The 17,144-nt window shown below is 37.2% G+C and overlaps 2 protein-coding genes across 2 annotated transcripts; both read left to right on the plus strand.

Annotated features, from left to right (window-relative positions):
• The first annotated feature begins 6,554 nt into the window (after positions 1-6,554).
• Positions 6,555-8,944, plus strand: LOC103450208 (actin-depolymerizing factor 2). Its single transcript, XM_008389520.4, has 3 exons — positions 6,555-7,046; positions 8,071-8,336; positions 8,439-8,944. Exons 1-3 carry the CDS (start codon positions 7,044-7,046, stop codon positions 8,587-8,589), a joined length of 420 nt encoding a protein of 139 aa, XP_008387742.2. The 5' UTR covers positions 6,555-7,043; the 3' UTR covers positions 8,590-8,944.
• An 810-nt stretch (positions 8,945-9,754) lies between these two features.
• On the plus strand, positions 9,755-12,806 carry LOC103413768 (pentatricopeptide repeat-containing protein At3g53700, chloroplastic-like). The gene has a single exon (XM_029089575.2). The coding sequence runs from the start codon at positions 10,167-10,169 to the stop codon at positions 12,492-12,494; it is 2,328 nt and encodes a 775-aa protein (XP_028945408.1). The 5' UTR covers positions 9,755-10,166; the 3' UTR covers positions 12,495-12,806.
• Positions 12,807-17,144: the final 4,338 nt, after the last annotated feature.

The following is a 17,144-nucleotide window of genomic DNA, read 5'->3' on the forward strand; positions in this document are numbered from 1 at the left end:
TAACTTTTGACAGCTCTTCATGAATAATCACATACTTGACGTATCTCAAATTCTATAAATAGAGAAGACCCCAATAATCATTATATAAATTTTCATTGTTTACATCATAGTACATAGAGTGCACTAAATATTAGAGTCTCATTAAGTCCATATGGGATAGCTTTCAATACAATCGTGGTTCATTGGAGCATTGTGATTTGAAGTGCTACTATTACAAGAACATGGTTGTATTCAGAGAGACAAGCGTCAGTTAATCATGAGCATTGTAGTGGGGCGTAAACTTGTCTCAAGGATATAATATCTAACATCTGACTCGACCGATAATGTGCATGCTTTAAATCGTGTATTTACTTGCATTCTAATTGATGAATTTTATATGTTATTAATATTGTAATTAGACCATATATTTTCAAGAACCAATTTATAAGGAAAAGGTATACATTCCCATTGATTTCGTATCCTTTGTCTACTAACATCAAATGAATGAATAAATAAGTGGGTCTTACATAGATTTTGATATAGGATATATGAAAAAGGTAGTGCTATAAACATACTCATTTTTACTTTTCACACATTTTTTTTTAAATTTTTGACCGTCAGATCGAATGAATTGAAGAAAATCAATGATAAAAAATTAACAAGAATGCATGAGAAGTAAAAATAAATGTATGAATAACATTATCCATATGAAAATTTAAGGTATCCCATTAAAATAAGGGAAGTTGTTTATTCCATATCCATATGAAAATTTAAGGTATCCCATTAAAATTGGTATATGAAATTGAAAAATTGTGGAACATTAATCATATATTCAAAACATGATCTGAGTACTTAGTACTACAGTTTAATGATGTTCTTCTACACTTATAAGTAAAAGATCTTAAGCTTAACTCACATAAATTCAAACTTCATACCAATTTATACTGACTGATTCATTGTAATGCTTAATCTGAATCCCCCATCTTTTAGTATAAATATATTTTTGAATTAAAATTACTAAAATGTTTTGTAATTGAGTAGAGGAAGATGGAAGAATTTCAATTGCACCAGGCAATCCACCATTTGCATCAATGCTTCTTCTTCCTTATGGTGAGCATATTTGATGAATTCGAAATGGTCCCAATTTGGATAAGAATTGACTTGTGTGGTCAATTTACATGGCCACCATGAATAGTACGTGCATTTGTTCGGTTTTGTTCAAGGGCATGCTATTTTTTGTCAAGATATTGTCCCACATTATAAATTAAAATAGTGTATTAATTTGTAATACTTGTTTGTTTTAATTGTATGTCATTCCGCTCCAAGTTAGAACGTTGTATTCTCGAGTAATATGTCAATTCTCCTTGTGACAATTTTTTATTTGTAAAAAAAGTAGTGATGCAAACTATCAATTTGGGGTCAATAACAAAATATAATACTTACAATATTATATATAAAAGTATTATAGTTCGTCCCCAAATTTAGTTAGTAACTTCTTACCGTTAAATCTATCGATGCTTGATCCTATTTACCGTCAATACGAGAGAAAATGGTTTGCTTTCCGCAGCCACACAGACCTTCGGCTACAACTCACCCCACCCAATTAAAGCCCACCTCACCAGCATGTTCATGGACTAAATACGAAATTTTGCCCTCCAAACTAACACTATTTATGAAATTTAACCTTCCAAATTTTATGTTGTTCAAATGGTGTGAGAGGCTAGGAGTTAAAAATGGTTTTTTTGTTGTCAAACGATTAAATTAGAGAGCTACTGATATTCGAATCCACAACGTAGTACAATGGGAACATTTCTCTCTACCTTTATGGTAGAGGGCACTTGCTAAGAGTTAAAAGTGTTAGGTGACTAGTTTTCATTGACTACTAGATTCTTCCTAAACTGGCCCTTGAAAAGCCATGAAAATCCCTTGGCTATTTTAGCCTCCTAGATTATGCAAAAGTTGGGGCTAAACTAGCCCCTTGAAAATCCCTTGGCCATTTTAGCGTACGTTGGATATGTCCCATTAAAATTTGATTTTTGTCTTTTGGTGCTAAATAACACTTTAGCCTATAATAGTTTGCGTGCATTAAACATGCTCTAAGCGTGATACAATGTGAACCAGCATTTACAACCACAACCAAAAAGGGCTAAACAACCGATGCCGTATTTGTGTTACCATTCAAAACATAAAACAAAAGGTTCATAAGATAGGCAAATTTGTACAACAAACTCAAAATGAATTAGTGCAACTTATTTGATTCACAAAATGACATAGATATGTAAATCCCAACAGGCATCGCCTCAATTACCGCCCGCCATCGTGGATTCATGGCCACCCCAACCAAGCCCAAACTGCAGTAGGACACCGGTCCAACCATCAAAATGGCCAATTCCATTCATAACTTGCTACTCGTCGATCACAAGTGCGAGATGCGATTATTAAACAACGTAGTTGAATGCATGGTCCGAAATGCCGATAATATCGGCGATATATCGCCGATATTATCGGTTTTTAGGGGAACCGATTTTTTTTTCAATATCCAAATGGTTTTCGAGATAATATCGGAACTGGCCTCCTCGGAGAAGAATGCCGGAGCCGTAGAAGCTCCGGCCGACTGTAAAACAGGACCTTAGACTTCGATCTAGGGGGTCCGAGACTTGTCGAAGGAGGAAGACGAGGAGGTGGAGCAGTCGACACGGACAACAACGTTTTCGACTTGGGGGACGAGGGAGTGGAAGCTGCGGGAAACGACGCAGCAGCGGCCGAGGGCGGCTGTGGATTTTGATTCCCGGTGGAAGCCATGGGAGGAGGAGCATCAGATCTATAAATATGTGTGTGGGTTTTGTATATGAATGAAAAAGATGGGATTTTGATTCCCTGACGGAATGGATTTTAGAGAGAGAGAAAGAGGCGCGATCGGGAATTTGGGATTTGAAGAGAGAGTGGGATCTGAAGAGTGACGAGCATGGAGGAGAGAGAGAGAGACAACGAAAAATAATTAAAAGTTGTGGGAATGAGGAAGGAGGGAGAAGGGAGAAGGGACTGAGGTCTCTGTGTTGCGTCTGTGACTTGGCACCATCTGCAAAGAAGCAGAAAAAGAAGGGCTTTTGGATTGGTGCGTTGGCACCATCTGAAAAGAAGAAGAAAAAGAAGTGGTGCGTTGGCACCGTCTGAAAACAAGAAGAAAAAATGTTTGCCAAAAAAAACAAAAAATGAAGAAGAAGAAATAATAATAAATAAAAAAAGGTTTTGGAATGGTGTGCTGCATCATGTGAAAAGTGTAAAATATTGTACTAATTCATATATATAAATGATTATGGTGTGTTTAGACTTCTTTCATTAATTACTACATATTTTCTACACTCATAATGTTTGTCAGCTCGCTGTATAATCAACTTGATAATGTTAAATCCATCATGCAATGCATTTCCTTCCAATTTTTTGTGATAAACTAATAGATAATTGACTAAATAAACATCCTGCAAAGTTTCAATAAAAATTTCCAAGTTTTTCTTACAATTTCCATGGTTTCCATGTAATTTTTATCGATATCGATATTATCCCGATATTTCCATCGATATTTCCGTATTTTCAGACTACCGATATTTCCGATATTACCGATATTTAATACCTTGGTTGAATGTTTGAATAAAAAAAAAAACAACACAATTGATTATTGAGCAAGGGTGGATATACATTAGGACTAAGATGGTCACAAGATTACTTCAGATTTTGGAAAAATATACATGTGAAGGTTTCTTGAGGAACCTTTGTATGTTTAGTATGAGTCTCTTTTGTGTCCACCAAGTGTTTGGAGATTGTGTCGATAGCACTCGACATATTCTCTCAATCTCACTCATTCGATTGCTTGAGCATATGTCAATATTTGTTAACATATGCACACATATTTGGCTGACAACAATAAGCCTACCAAGTTTTCGACGAAATGTCTTAATGAATAAACTGAATTTTTTTTGCATTGGATAGTGCTATTCAGACACTTATTTTTATCTCTTACACACCCTTATTAATTTTTTGATATTAATCATTTTTAATACTTTCGATTGAACAATAAAAAATCGAACGAATTGTATGAAAAATAAATATATAAATAATACTGTCTATAAAAAGTATATATATATATATATATAACAGAGCTCACGGTCACAAAGAACTGAAAATCAATAGGGATTTTATATCAAAGAAAAAGATAAACAAAAAACAGGAACTAAACTCGATGCACACACTCAAAAGTTTTCATGTATTATTAGTTGTTCAATTATTGATATCACTTGTGTTTGTGTACCTCATGAGAAGAAGAAGGGATTTCAAAACTAGTTGATCATGATCGTTCATGTGCTGCTTATTTTTCCTTTTCTTTTAATTTTTTTTCTTGATAAAAGTAGTGGCAAATTAATAATTCAAGTTCATATCAAAAGGTGATGTAGCGTTGTATCGACGCAGAAAAAGGAATCTGTGTGGACCCCCGCCCCTGTGTCATTTTACTTATTAAAATAAAAATTTTAACGAAAAGTTTAGGGTACTGTTCACTTTAACGAAAAAGTCAATCTTATTACTATTCACTTTACCTTTTATTTTGTCATTATCGTTAAAACTCAAAGTTTTCAAACTTTTTTCATTAATTTTCCTTATTAAATTTAGACAAGGATTCTCTCTGAATCTTTTTTGTGGGGATTCAAGAATCAATTAATCTTATCCGTTCATCGTATATCGTGCAATCAGTTTTCGTTTAGTATTATTTATATTTAATTTTAAATTTTAAATAAATTTTAACCACATAACATATAATAAATAGACACGACTAATTAATCATTCGAATTTCCACGAAGAGAACCCAGATGATCCTATTCCTTAAAATTTAGCCCTTTTTTTTTCCTTGTGAAAAATATCTGAACATATGGCACTATTAATTCCTTAAAGTTCTATTAACAGTATGTCAACCCCCAAAATACCTATTAACATGTTAACTACAAGCCGAGCTAACCCAGCCAAGCTGAGCCGTTTTTGGAGAGAGGAACTTGTACGTTTCAAGTTATGTCGTTATGATGGTGATATATACGTATAAGTTATTCTCGTCTTTGTAAGGGTTGACAATTTTATATTTTGATAATAGTTGGTTTAAAGCAGTTCAAACTTGTATTGGCTTTGGTTTTTGAACATCATTGTATTTGATTCGCAGAACTTATGACAACTCATTTTTTATGAGACAACTAAAAGTACATTATATTCAAGAAGTTTGATTTAAATAAAAGAATACTAATGAAAATAGCTCGAAAACTTTGAGTTTTAATGATAAGGACAAAATAAAGGGTAAAGTGAATAGTACCATGTATGACTTTTTAGTGTAAAAATATAATTTTTCGTTAAAATGAACAGTATTGTGAGCTTTTCATTAAAACTCCCTTGAAATAAATTGTCGCCTTTGATATTTTGCTTTTCGAGAATTTTGCTTATGTTTTTTTCTCTATTTAAATTCACCATCTTCAATTTGAATTTTTTAAAGATGGAGATCCCTTCTTCTTTGTTTATGAAGAAATTCAGGTTTTTAAAAAGACATTTATGCCCTAGCTTAAACTACTATGTTTGAAAGTTTTGGTCTTATATTGTCTATTTTTATATATTATTTTTAAAATATGTGCTACTAATAAGTTGTGAATTACAATTCAGGCTGATTTATTGTAGTAAATGATTCCGAACAGCTTGAATTCAGTATCAAGCTTGAAGTTTTTAAGCTCGCCCGAGCCTGACTTGGTTTGCTTTTAAATTAAACAAATATAATATTCAGTATGGCTCGACTTGTCTACAACCCTACAATTTAGTGGTATTATTTTTACATAGTAAATGAGATGTATCATGTTGGACTTACCTGGATAATCATAATAATTAAATAGTTTTATTGAGTTTGATACTTAGTTTGTGTCACTTACCCAAAACATCACCTCTTAAAGTAAAATATTGTTAAACCAAAAATAAAAATTAGACAATAATCACAATAATATAAGGTCCAATGTGCATTAAAACATTGTTTTAGTACTATTATATTAATAAAATAATACAATTTCTCTGGTTCAGGAGAAGGTCTTATGTCCGAACACCAAATAAGACCCAAAGAGCGAGACGATAGGTTAGAAAATGGGGTAGTGGTGGGCCTCAAAATTAGAGGGTGGGCCATGGTAGCGTTTTTTAGTCTGAGCAATTGGAAATTGGTGGTCGGACGCCAGACACTAGAATTTCTTTGTTTACCACTTAGCATTACAGTTTGATTAATATTCATCTCCACTTGTATGTAAGAGCTCTTAAGTTCAACTATAATGGATGGCTATTTTTCTTTAAAAATGATGCATTCATTTTTGAAGTATGTCACAACGAAAACCTATGAGACCTACATTCATTTTCCAAGTATGTCATAATGAAAACCTACATACTTATTCGTATCATTTAGTTGTTCTTTTAATACACCAATATATATTTACACCAACAAATTTTTTTAGTAATAACATCGTAAGTAGTCTACGCACTATAAATTAGTGTCCAACTCGTCATCAACCGTACCCATTTATTCCAAGTCTAGCACTAATAACCATGTCTTACAATAGGAAATTAGTGCATATCAGGTTTTTTAGTAATAACATCACAAGTAGTTTACTCACTATAAATTAGCGTCAAACTCGTCATCAACAGTGCCCATTTCTTCCAAGTCTAGTACTAATAACCGTCTCTTACAACAGGAAATTAGTGCATATCTCATAAGCCGAGTCTGGAGAAGCCGACTCAAGCAAAGCCACTCCCACATCCACACACAAAGACCCCGTACAAGTCGTGGCGGCACGCCATTGGCTGAACCACCCATCACCCGCTCCTCTATCATACGATCAGCACCACGTTGTCAATCCTCTGGCATCCAGAGAGCCACCAAATATAAAGGGCCCTTGGACATTTCTTGTGCGAGACACAGATAGCCGAGTCGTCACCGGAGGAGACGCCCTTTCCCTACATCTTCTCCTCCTTCTTCGTCGCCAACAGAGAACCGAACAGCAGCAAAAATGGTGAGTTTTTCGCACTCTTTTAGCTCCGTTTTGCTCGGATAGGGTTTTCTGACTGTAACTTCTGTTTGGCTGCCGAGAAAATTCAGAGAAAATAAAGTAAAATCACGGATTTATGTCCGATTGCGATTTCTCGACTGGTTAATCGATCATCGGTTTAAGTTGATTCGATTTTCCTGCCTCCGCTGTGTCGATCTGATAGTTTTAAGCTAATTTGGCTCCAATTTGTAGCTCATCTACTGTTATCTAAACATCTCGTGCTTTCAGATCTGGATTTTTGTTGAAATTTTGATCGCGATTTGTTGTTGTTGTTTTTTTATTTTTTTTAAGATTGGATTTTGCATCGTCTATGTGTTTTAGGCCGGGAATTTGATCTGGTTCTTGCTGATTGGGAATGTTGTGGATCTACTATCTGTAACAGATGATTTGGGCCGGGCCGGTCCGGTCCGGTCCGGTCCAGGTGTAATTTGTATATTTGTTCTTAAACATGTAATAAAGTAATGAGTACTTGGTAGGTACCATGAAATATTGTTGAGTACTTAGTATTTATGTTTATTTATGTATAATTTGCTGATCTTGTAATGTTGGGCTATTAATGTGTGTGCATGTTGTGTGAGAGTCAATTTGATACGATTCGGATGAAAATTAAACATATAAAGGTGCAATTCGTATCAATTTTCTCTACTGCGCGCGGGAAAGAAGTTTGACATTGGTTGTTTTTGTTGTATTATTACTGTACTTAAGGCATTGTAGAGGACCAAAAGATTATAATTTTTGGATCATATCATGAAAAGACATTCTGAGGATAAGAAAAGTTGTGCGCATTTCACCCGAGTTGTGTGTTTTCCTTGGAAATAAGATATGATGGATTGGTTGAGGACCTGGGACTGCATGTAGAGATTCTTTGTGTCAATTTTTTGTTTGTTAATTTTAGTTTGATAAAACGTCTTTTCAATCTATATTCATTTCTCTCTTGAAAAGTTGTAGTGTAGCCGTTTGATCTTTGTTAATTGCATGCAATTTACAGGCCAACGCAGCATCTGGTATGGCTGTGCACGATGATTGCAAACTGAAGTTTTTGGAGCTTAAGGCAAAGCGGACCTACCGCTCCATAGTTTTCAAGATTGAGGAGAAGCAAAAGCAAGTTGTGGTGGAACATGTTGGTGAACCAGCAGAAACCTATGAGCAGTTCACTGAGAAGCTTCCTGCTGATGAATGCCGTTATGCTATTTTTGATTTTGACTTTCTTACACCTGAAGGTGTCCAGAAAAGCCGGATATTCTTCATTGCCTGGTAATGCCGGGTTTATAATCATTTTCAAACATGTGTGTACCTGTTATCTAATCATCCGTTCTCTAAATTCAATTGTTTTTTTTCCCTCTCCTTTCTATGAAGGTCTCCTGACACATCAAGGGTGAGAAGCAAGATGATATACGCAAGCTCCAAAGACAGATTCAAGAGAGAGCTCGATGGAATTCAGGTTGAGTTGCAAGCGACTGATCCAACTGAGATTGGTCTCGATGTCATTAAGAGCCGAGCCAGCTAGATTATGAATCATAGGCTATCTGGTGGGGAGTTCGTCCCTGCACCCTTTGTTACTTGCGTGATATGTTTATACATTGTGGAAATGGCGACTTGGCGAAAGATGGAATCAATTTCCAAGTTTTGCCGTTGTTTCTTATTTATTTTAAACAAGCGTCTGTGGTTTCTGGTATATCATATGATATGTTTATTTGATAGAACCTATCTTTGTTGAGTGGCTGCTTTAGTAGCTGTATGTCAACAAACTAATATGTAGCTGTTTGTGGGGTTTAGACGGCACCTTTCCGCCTTCCGAGTGTTGTATATGACCCTTGTCATTTTACTTTGGAGCAGTATAAAAGGAGCATGCTTTTATGGCCTTTCCTTGTTGCTAATTTACTGGCTTGTTCTGTATTGCCTTGCCATCTTATTTTTGATCTTCTGGTATCTTTTCTAGTTGGTAAGAGATGTTTTTACTTAGGGGTGTGCTATCCACACTCATTTTTACTTCTCACACATCTCTTGTTAATTTCTGTCCAATGATCTTCTTCAATTCATCCGATCTGACGGTCGAAAACCAAGAAAACCAAAAAAGTGTGGGAGAAGTGAAAAGGGGTGTGTGGATATCACACCTTTTTTACTTATGGTTGCGGCTACACTTGGGCCCGCACGCTCCCTCGAGTAAAATGTTGACTGCTTCGACGAATCATTTGGGTGTGGTTATAAGATGATGCTCTCCCCGTTTTCCATTGTTGAGTTGTGATTATGTGCTTATTTTCGGTTTTCATGTACATGCCTATCTGTTCGAGGGAAATAACTTCCCTGCTGTAGGTGTAAAATACAACTTTGGTCGATGTTGGCCTAGACCTAGTGGCACATGTGGCAGCCGTATTGGGTGGTTGGTCTGACACATGTCACCACATACAAGATATTTAACGAAGTTGAAAGAAACAAGGAAATAAAGTGATGGCTTTTAAGTTGTAAGAGCAAAGAAATCGTCCCATCTATTGTGTCTTGTACGTCCTATTTTGTGGGACGGGAATATACATGACGTGCTGGAGTCAATTCCAATCTTAACTAGTTCTAGGGACACCAACACGAACGATTTTGACCCACCTTCAGTGAGACAGCTATTCTCACAGCCCAACGCCATCAAATGCACTTATTGATCGTGCAAAGCACTTCCGTGTGAATAGCCAAACGAAAGAATGCTTCTTTGTCAAAACACTATTGATAAGTACCTCCTAAAAAATGCCAAGGAATAAAAGTGCTTTTTGAAAAGCAATCTGAAATAAGCTCTCGGTCTATATTTGAAGCAAGGAAAGAGGAATGAACAGTTGGCAGGATTTGAGGCAAAGACAGAGAGAGGAATGAACAGTTGGTTAACTGTTAACTCAACTGCACGTATTAACTCACCATACGGCGTCGTTTCACTGAAGGAAAGATAAACCCATAACCAGAAAACAAACCGCAACTTATCCGTCCATCTCTTTCTCTACTTCAGCAGCTCAAACAAATTTTCAGCTCAATTTAAAAGCTGCTTTTAGCCTTTCTTCTCCGCCATGGCCTGAAAGCACCCCATCCGTTTGTTGAATTGCTTCAATGGCGTTCTCCTTCTCTCTCACATGCTATCCATGGTCTCCCACCCACACCATACCCCAAACCCTGCCACCGCCGCCCTCCTCCGCTCAAAAACTCTTCACTTCTCTCTCCTTCCCGCTCTCTCACCGCCACGACCGGCTCCTCATCCATTCTTCCCTCTCCTATTCAACCCCTACCTCCACCCACCACCACCACCACCTTCCTCCGGACTTCACTCCGCAGCAGCTCCTCGATACCCTCCGCCGCCAGAACGACGAGTCCTCGGCGCTCCGCCTCTTCGACTGGGCCTCCAAGCAGCCCAATTTCACCCCCGACTCCACTGTGTACGAGGAGGTCCTCCGCAAGCTCGGAAAGGTGGGGTCTTTCGAGTCGATGAGGAGCATCCTTAACGAGATGAAGCACGTCGGCTGCCCTATTAGCTCAGGTACTTTCTTGATTTTTGTTCAGAGCTACGCAGCCTTTGATTTGTATGATGAAATTCTTGGGGTTGTGGAAATGATGGAAGGCGAATTCGGGTGCAAACCCAACACTCATTTCTACAATTTCTTGTTGAATGTTGTTGTTGAGGGGAACAAACTTAAGCTAGTCGAAACTGCGAATTCGGGCATGCTTGGTAGAGGAATTAAGCCGGATGTTTCCACATTTAACATTTTGATAAAGGCATTGTGTAGAGCTCATCAGATTAGGCCTGCCCTTTTGTTGATGGAGGAGATGTCGAACCATGGTTTGAAGCCGGATGAGAAAACGTTCACGACAGTAATGCAGGGGTACATTGAGGAAGGTGACATGAAAGGGGCATTGAGAATGAGGGACCAGATGGTAGAACATGGGTGCCCGTGTACAAATGTGACTCTTAATGTTTTGGTTAATGGGTTTTGCAAAGAGGGTCGTGTCGATGAAGCGTTCAGTTTTATAGAAAAGATGGTGGATGAGGGGTTCTCTCCGGATCAGTTTACGTTTAATACGTTGGTGAAGGGTTTGTGCAGGGTGGGGCATGTTACGCATGCTTTGGAGATCATGGACATGATGCTTCAAGAGGGATTTGAACTGGATATTTACACGTATAACTCCTTGATTTCCGGATTGTGTAAGTTGGGTGAAATTGAAGAGGCGGTGGAACTTCTCGATCAAATGGTTTCGAGGGACTGTTCTCCAAATACTGTCACATATAATACTCTGATTAGCACATTGTGTAAGGAGAACCGGGTTGAAGAGGCAACTAAACTTGCTCGTGTTCTTACTAGCAAGGGAATTTTGCCTGATGTTTGTACTGTCAATTCTCTGATTCAAGGTCTCTGCTTGAACAGTAATCATAAAGCTGCTTTGGAACTATTTGAGGAGATGAAGGCATCAGGATGCCAGCCTGATGGGTTTACTTACAGTATGTTGATTGATAGCCACTGTTCGAGAGGGAGGCTAAAGGAGGCAATGAGCATGCTGAAAGAAATGGAGTTGAGAGGCTGTGCACGTAATGTGGTTATATACAATACTCTCATTGATGGGTTGTGCAAAAACAAAAGAATTGAAGACGCAGAAGAGATTTTTGATCAGATGGAACTGCAAGGGATTTCAAGAAATTCAGTGACCTACAACACCCTTATTGATGGCCTTTGTCAGAGTAAACGGGTGGAGGAAGCTTCCCAGCTTATGGACCAGATGATAATGGAAGGCTTGAAGCCCGACAAGTTCACCTATAATTCCATGCTCACGTATTTCTGTAGATCTGGGGATATAAAGAAGGCAGCAGATATTGTTCAGACAATGAGTTCAAATGGGTGTGAACCAGACATAGTCACATACGGGACACTGATTGGGGGGTTATGTAGGGCAGGTAGGGTTCAGGTTGCAAGCAGACTCCTCAGAAGTCTGCAGATGAAAGGGTTGATCCCATCTCCCCAGGCTTATAACCCTGTACTACAATCTCTATTTAAACGGAAGAGAACAACAGAAGCCATGAGGCTTTTCCGAGAGATGATGGAGAAAGGTGATCCTCCTGATTCTATAACATATAAGATTGTCCTTCGAGGGCTTTGTAATGGTGGAGGACCAATTGGAGAAGCAGTTGACTTTGCGGTTGAGATGATGGAGAAAGGTTATTTGCCAGAATTCTCATCATTTTCTATGCTGGCTGAAGGACTCCAAGCTTTATCCATGGAGGATACCTTAATTAATCTTGTTGATATGGTCATGGAGAAAGCGAAGCTTTCAGACAGTGAAGTTTCCATGATAAGCGGTTTCCTCAAAATCCGCAAATATCAGGATGCATTGGCCAACCTTGGTGGTATCTTGAATAGAGAAAAGCCCAGAAAATCTTATTGGCAAAGATGATTTATTCGGAACCAGTTTCAACTTTCAAGTATCAGCTTCTAGTCCAACAGAAGATGCAACATAGACGTAGTAAACATGATGAAGGAATTTTGGAGGATGATATGCGTAGAGCTAGGAAGCATGGAATCAATACGTTATAGCACTGTTCCCCATCTACAAAAGGAGAGTTCAGGTACTTCCATAGATATGGTAATATTATACCACCGAAAATGAATCCATCCCTTCTTTTGATACCCTATCTTCTAAGCTGATGTAGCAGATAATGTAAACGTATTGCAAACTTTTTTCAAATGTATTAGCCGTTCTCCCTGATGGTGCTTGTGTATTATTCTAGAGTATACTAAAAATAGCTGGCGTATGGACTAAGTTTTTGGAAACAATAGTACATGTTTATCATGATATTAATTCAAATGCATACGACTGCAACTTCTCACTTTATGTTGATACAAGTTGGACTTTACGTGTATAGAGAAAGATCAAACATTAAGAATAGAGCTATAGGTTTTTCTGTAGTCTCACATATTCACGTCATGCATTCATTTTTGTGTAAAATGTGACCCCCGCTGTGTGCAACGGGTTTAGGTTCTTCGAATGTAGCACATGTTTGATGGGAGTATTGCGTTGTCACTCGTGCTGTGCCACGCAGAATCTGGCACAACATATTTCAAAGTGAACCTTACTGGAAATTCAAGTCTGTCTTGAACTTACGAGTATATAAGAAGAAAATTTCTTCATTTTAGGATCAGATCCTCCTCTTCTTAGTCTCAGGTGACCCACGATGGAACGTATTTCAACTCTCTCTCTCGCTCTCTCCATCTCTCCATTGGAACTTATTTCGTGCTCTCGTAATTGTGAAGAATATGCTTAGGTGTATTCTTTAACTATGTTATTTCTCTTTGATCTGGTACTTATGCACCTCATTCAGTTGCACAAAATATTTAGCATTTAGATTTGCCTTATCTGGTGGACACTTTGATGATCCATTATCTTGTCTGGTCAGGACAGTATTCATTTTGCAGTGCAAATGGCTTTTTTTTTTTTTTTTTTAATCAGGGACGTACCAGTCGAACACAAAGACGAGTGATTAACATTACTCTTGAACTAAACCCTTAGTTTTTCTACAAATGTTTGGAAATGCTATCTTAAAAAACATTTCTACTTAGAAGCACATCAAGATTTTTAATTAAAATGCAAGTGCTTTTTGGAATCTTTAGGCCTCGTTTGGCAGACTTTTCTAGACACCGGATAGTACTATCTAGTATGAATCCAGTGTTTAGTGCCGTTTGTATTAAATAAGAACCGGATAAATTAACCTGAACCCACTTATTTTATACGGCTCACACCCACTAACTTATACACCCCAAAACCTATGTATAATTAGTCTGGTCGCCAACAAAAACACGCTCGCTACTTTCCCGATCCATCTCTCGCAAATCCTCTTCCAGCTGCATGCGTTTGCCATTGTCTACCTCAAGAATTTCTCCTTTTCTATCTCTCTCCCCCTCCCTTTCCCTCTTCCTCCTCCTGATTCCTTGCATTTGCCTCTAAAACTCAATTGCTTCAGCAATATCTAATTGGGTCTTGTTCCTGTATTTTTTGCTGCAATTTCTTGTATATACTTTGGTCGAATTGGGTCTTTCTATTGATAACTGTATATGTTCTTAATGCTTCAATTTCTCTCCAAATAGGAATCAAAACTGTATAAAAACAAGTAACTTAAAATCATTAAAACAGTCACTTAGTACTACGGTTTAGTGGTATTCTTCTTCACTTGTAAGTGAGAGGTTCGATTCTCGCCAAGGGCGAATTTGAACCACATTATTGCTAGCCCACCCCTTCCCTTAGTGTAGATAATATCGTTTGTCATCTTAATGACATACGAAGGTTTATCATTTTGTCTTTAAGTTACAATGCACTGTCAGTTTAGTTGGTCTTCATCTTCACGTGTGTAAGTGTGAGGTTTTGAGTTTGACTTATGTAGTTGGCGAGTTTGATAACAAATTATTATGGCTAACTTATTGTGTAACTTAGCTTGAATCCGCACCCCTTAGTATAGATATTTTTTTGTATTATTATTATTCTTTTTACAATATACAGTTGTCAGCGGGTATTACAAGCAATTCAATTAAATTTAGTCATTATTATTAAAAGGAAAGTGATTTCCGCACATTTTTTTCTCTTGCATGGTGTACACTCTTGTTTATTTATGGTCTTATATGAATAAATTATAGGAGATGTTGGAAAATATTAGTATTTAGGTTTATTTTAGTATTTGGGTTTTGCTTGTTAGTTTAGGATTTGGGGCGAGCCCATCCGAATTAGGGTTTCTTAGGTTTAGTTCTCTATAAATATTTCTTGTAATTTAGTTTGAGAAACAAGTCAGTTACGATGTAGCCTCTTAGGGTTTTATAGATGTTCTGGCATTCTCGTTTGTTTAATAATATTCCTATTATTTTGTAATCTTGTACGTTGCGCACTCTAATATTCAACTTGGTATCAGAGCGGGTTCGATCCTTTGGGTCCAATTTGCTCTTGTATGGTATCAGTTTATTTTGTCGGTTTAGTTTTGGTCTCGATTAGGCTTTTGCTTCCGCTTCGGTCTGTGTCATTTGTTCTTCTTGGTCACTCTGTTTATGTTCCGTTTTTTGTCTTTGGATATTCGGTATTGACAGTCGTAGTAGTCTAAAAAGAAAAAAGGGTTGTCATTGTTCATCTTTCCCTGTACTTTAGCGTCTGACCTGCATTCCTAAAAATCTCACACCAGTGCGTTTTTTGAATTCTGCACTTGTTTACTAGAGTTCTACAATTGTTAGCATAGAAGAAAAAAAAAATAAAAAGAAAAGAAAAAGAAATAAAAGAGGAGAAGAAAAAAAAAACAAAAAGGAGGGAAAAGGGAAAAAAAAGGAAGGAAAAAATATGGTTGTTTTGTGGCCCGTGTATTCTTGCATTGGGTATGGTAGCTTGAACTTGGAATGGAAATCTGGCATCGACATCGGCATTGGTATTGGCATTAGCATCGGCATCGGCATCGATACTGGAATTTGGAGTTTTGCATCCACATCTACTTTGGCAAACCCATGTCGTGTACCGCCATGAGTTTGACGGGGGCTGTTGGAAAATATTAGTATTTAGGTTTATTTTAGTATTTGGGTTTTGCTTGTTAGTGTAGGATTTGGGCCGAGCCCATACGAATTAGGGTTTCTTAGGTTTAGTTCTCTATAAATATTTCTTGTAATTTAGTTTGAGAAACAAGTCAGTTACGATGTAACCTCTTAGGGTTTTGTAGCTGTTCCAACATTCTTGTTTGTTTAATAATATTCCAATTATTTTGTAATCTTGTTCGTTGCGCACTCTGATATTCAACTTGGTATCAGAGCGGGTTCGATCCTTTGGGTCCAATATGCTCTTGTATGGTATTAGTTTATTTTGTCGGTTTAGTTTTGGTCTCGATTAGGCTTTCGCTTCCACTTTGATCTGTGTCCTTTGTTCTTCTTGGTCACTCTGTTTATGTTCCGTTTTTTATCTTTGGATATTCGGTATTGACAGTCGTAGTAGTCTGAAAAGAAAAAAGGGTTGTCATTGTTCATCTTTCCCTGTACTTTAGCGTCTGACCTGCATTCCTAAAAATCTCACACCAGCGCGTTTTTTGAGTTCTGCACTTGTTTACTAGAGTTCTGCAATTGTTAGCATAGAAGAAAAAAAAAAGAAAAAGAAAAGAAAAAGAAATAAAAGAGGAGAAGAAAAAAAAACAAAAAGGAGGGAAAAGGGTAAAAAAGGAAGGAAAAAATATGGTTGTTTTGTGGCCCGTGTATTCTTGCATTGGGTATGGTAGCTTGAACTTGGAATGGAAATCTGGCATCAGCATCAACATCGATATTGGTATTGGTATTGACATCGGCATCGGCACTGGAATTTGGAGTTTTGCATCCACATCTACTTTGGCAAACCTATGTCGTGTACCGCCATGAGTTTGACGGGGGGTGTTGGAAAATATTAGTATTTAGGTTTATTTTAGTATTTGGGTTTTGCTTGTTAGTTTAGGATTTGAGTCGAGTCCATCCGAATTAGGGTTTCTTAGGTTTAATTCTCTATAAATATTTCTTGTAATTTAGTTTGAGAAACAAGTCAGTTACGATGTAGCCTCTTAGGGTTTTGTAGTTGTTCCGGCATTCTCGTTTGTTTAATAATATCCTATTATTATGTAATCTTATTCGTTATGCACTCTGATATTCAACTGGAGAATCAATAGACAAAAATAAACAGAATTGTGCAGAATGAAAAAAAGGTGTATGAGAATCATATCTTAACTAAAATATGAGGGGTAAGCAGTAAACCCAATACGAAGGAATGACCTATACTTGGAGGCCATCGGGGCAGTATCTCAAACAAAAAATGCAATATCATTGCTTCATTTTGCCAACTAATAGTTCGTTATTAGTTTGGAATACCGTCATAGTAGTCCTCACCTCAACTTTATGCAGATCATCCTTAACAAGATGTGGGATCCCCACAAAGTGGATCCGGATGGGATCCAATTCCCCTTAGAAAGATGATCATGGATCCATTTTGTGGGGATCCTACACATCTTAACTATTCATTGTATTGTGTGGTCAATTTTCATGAGATACTATTTGTGTTTAATTTTAAATA

The sequence above is a fragment of the Malus domestica genome, chromosome 12 (assembly GCF_042453785.1).
Source record: "Malus domestica chromosome 12, GDT2T_hap1".
Taxonomy (NCBI): Eukaryota; Viridiplantae; Streptophyta; class Magnoliopsida; order Rosales; family Rosaceae; genus Malus; species Malus domestica.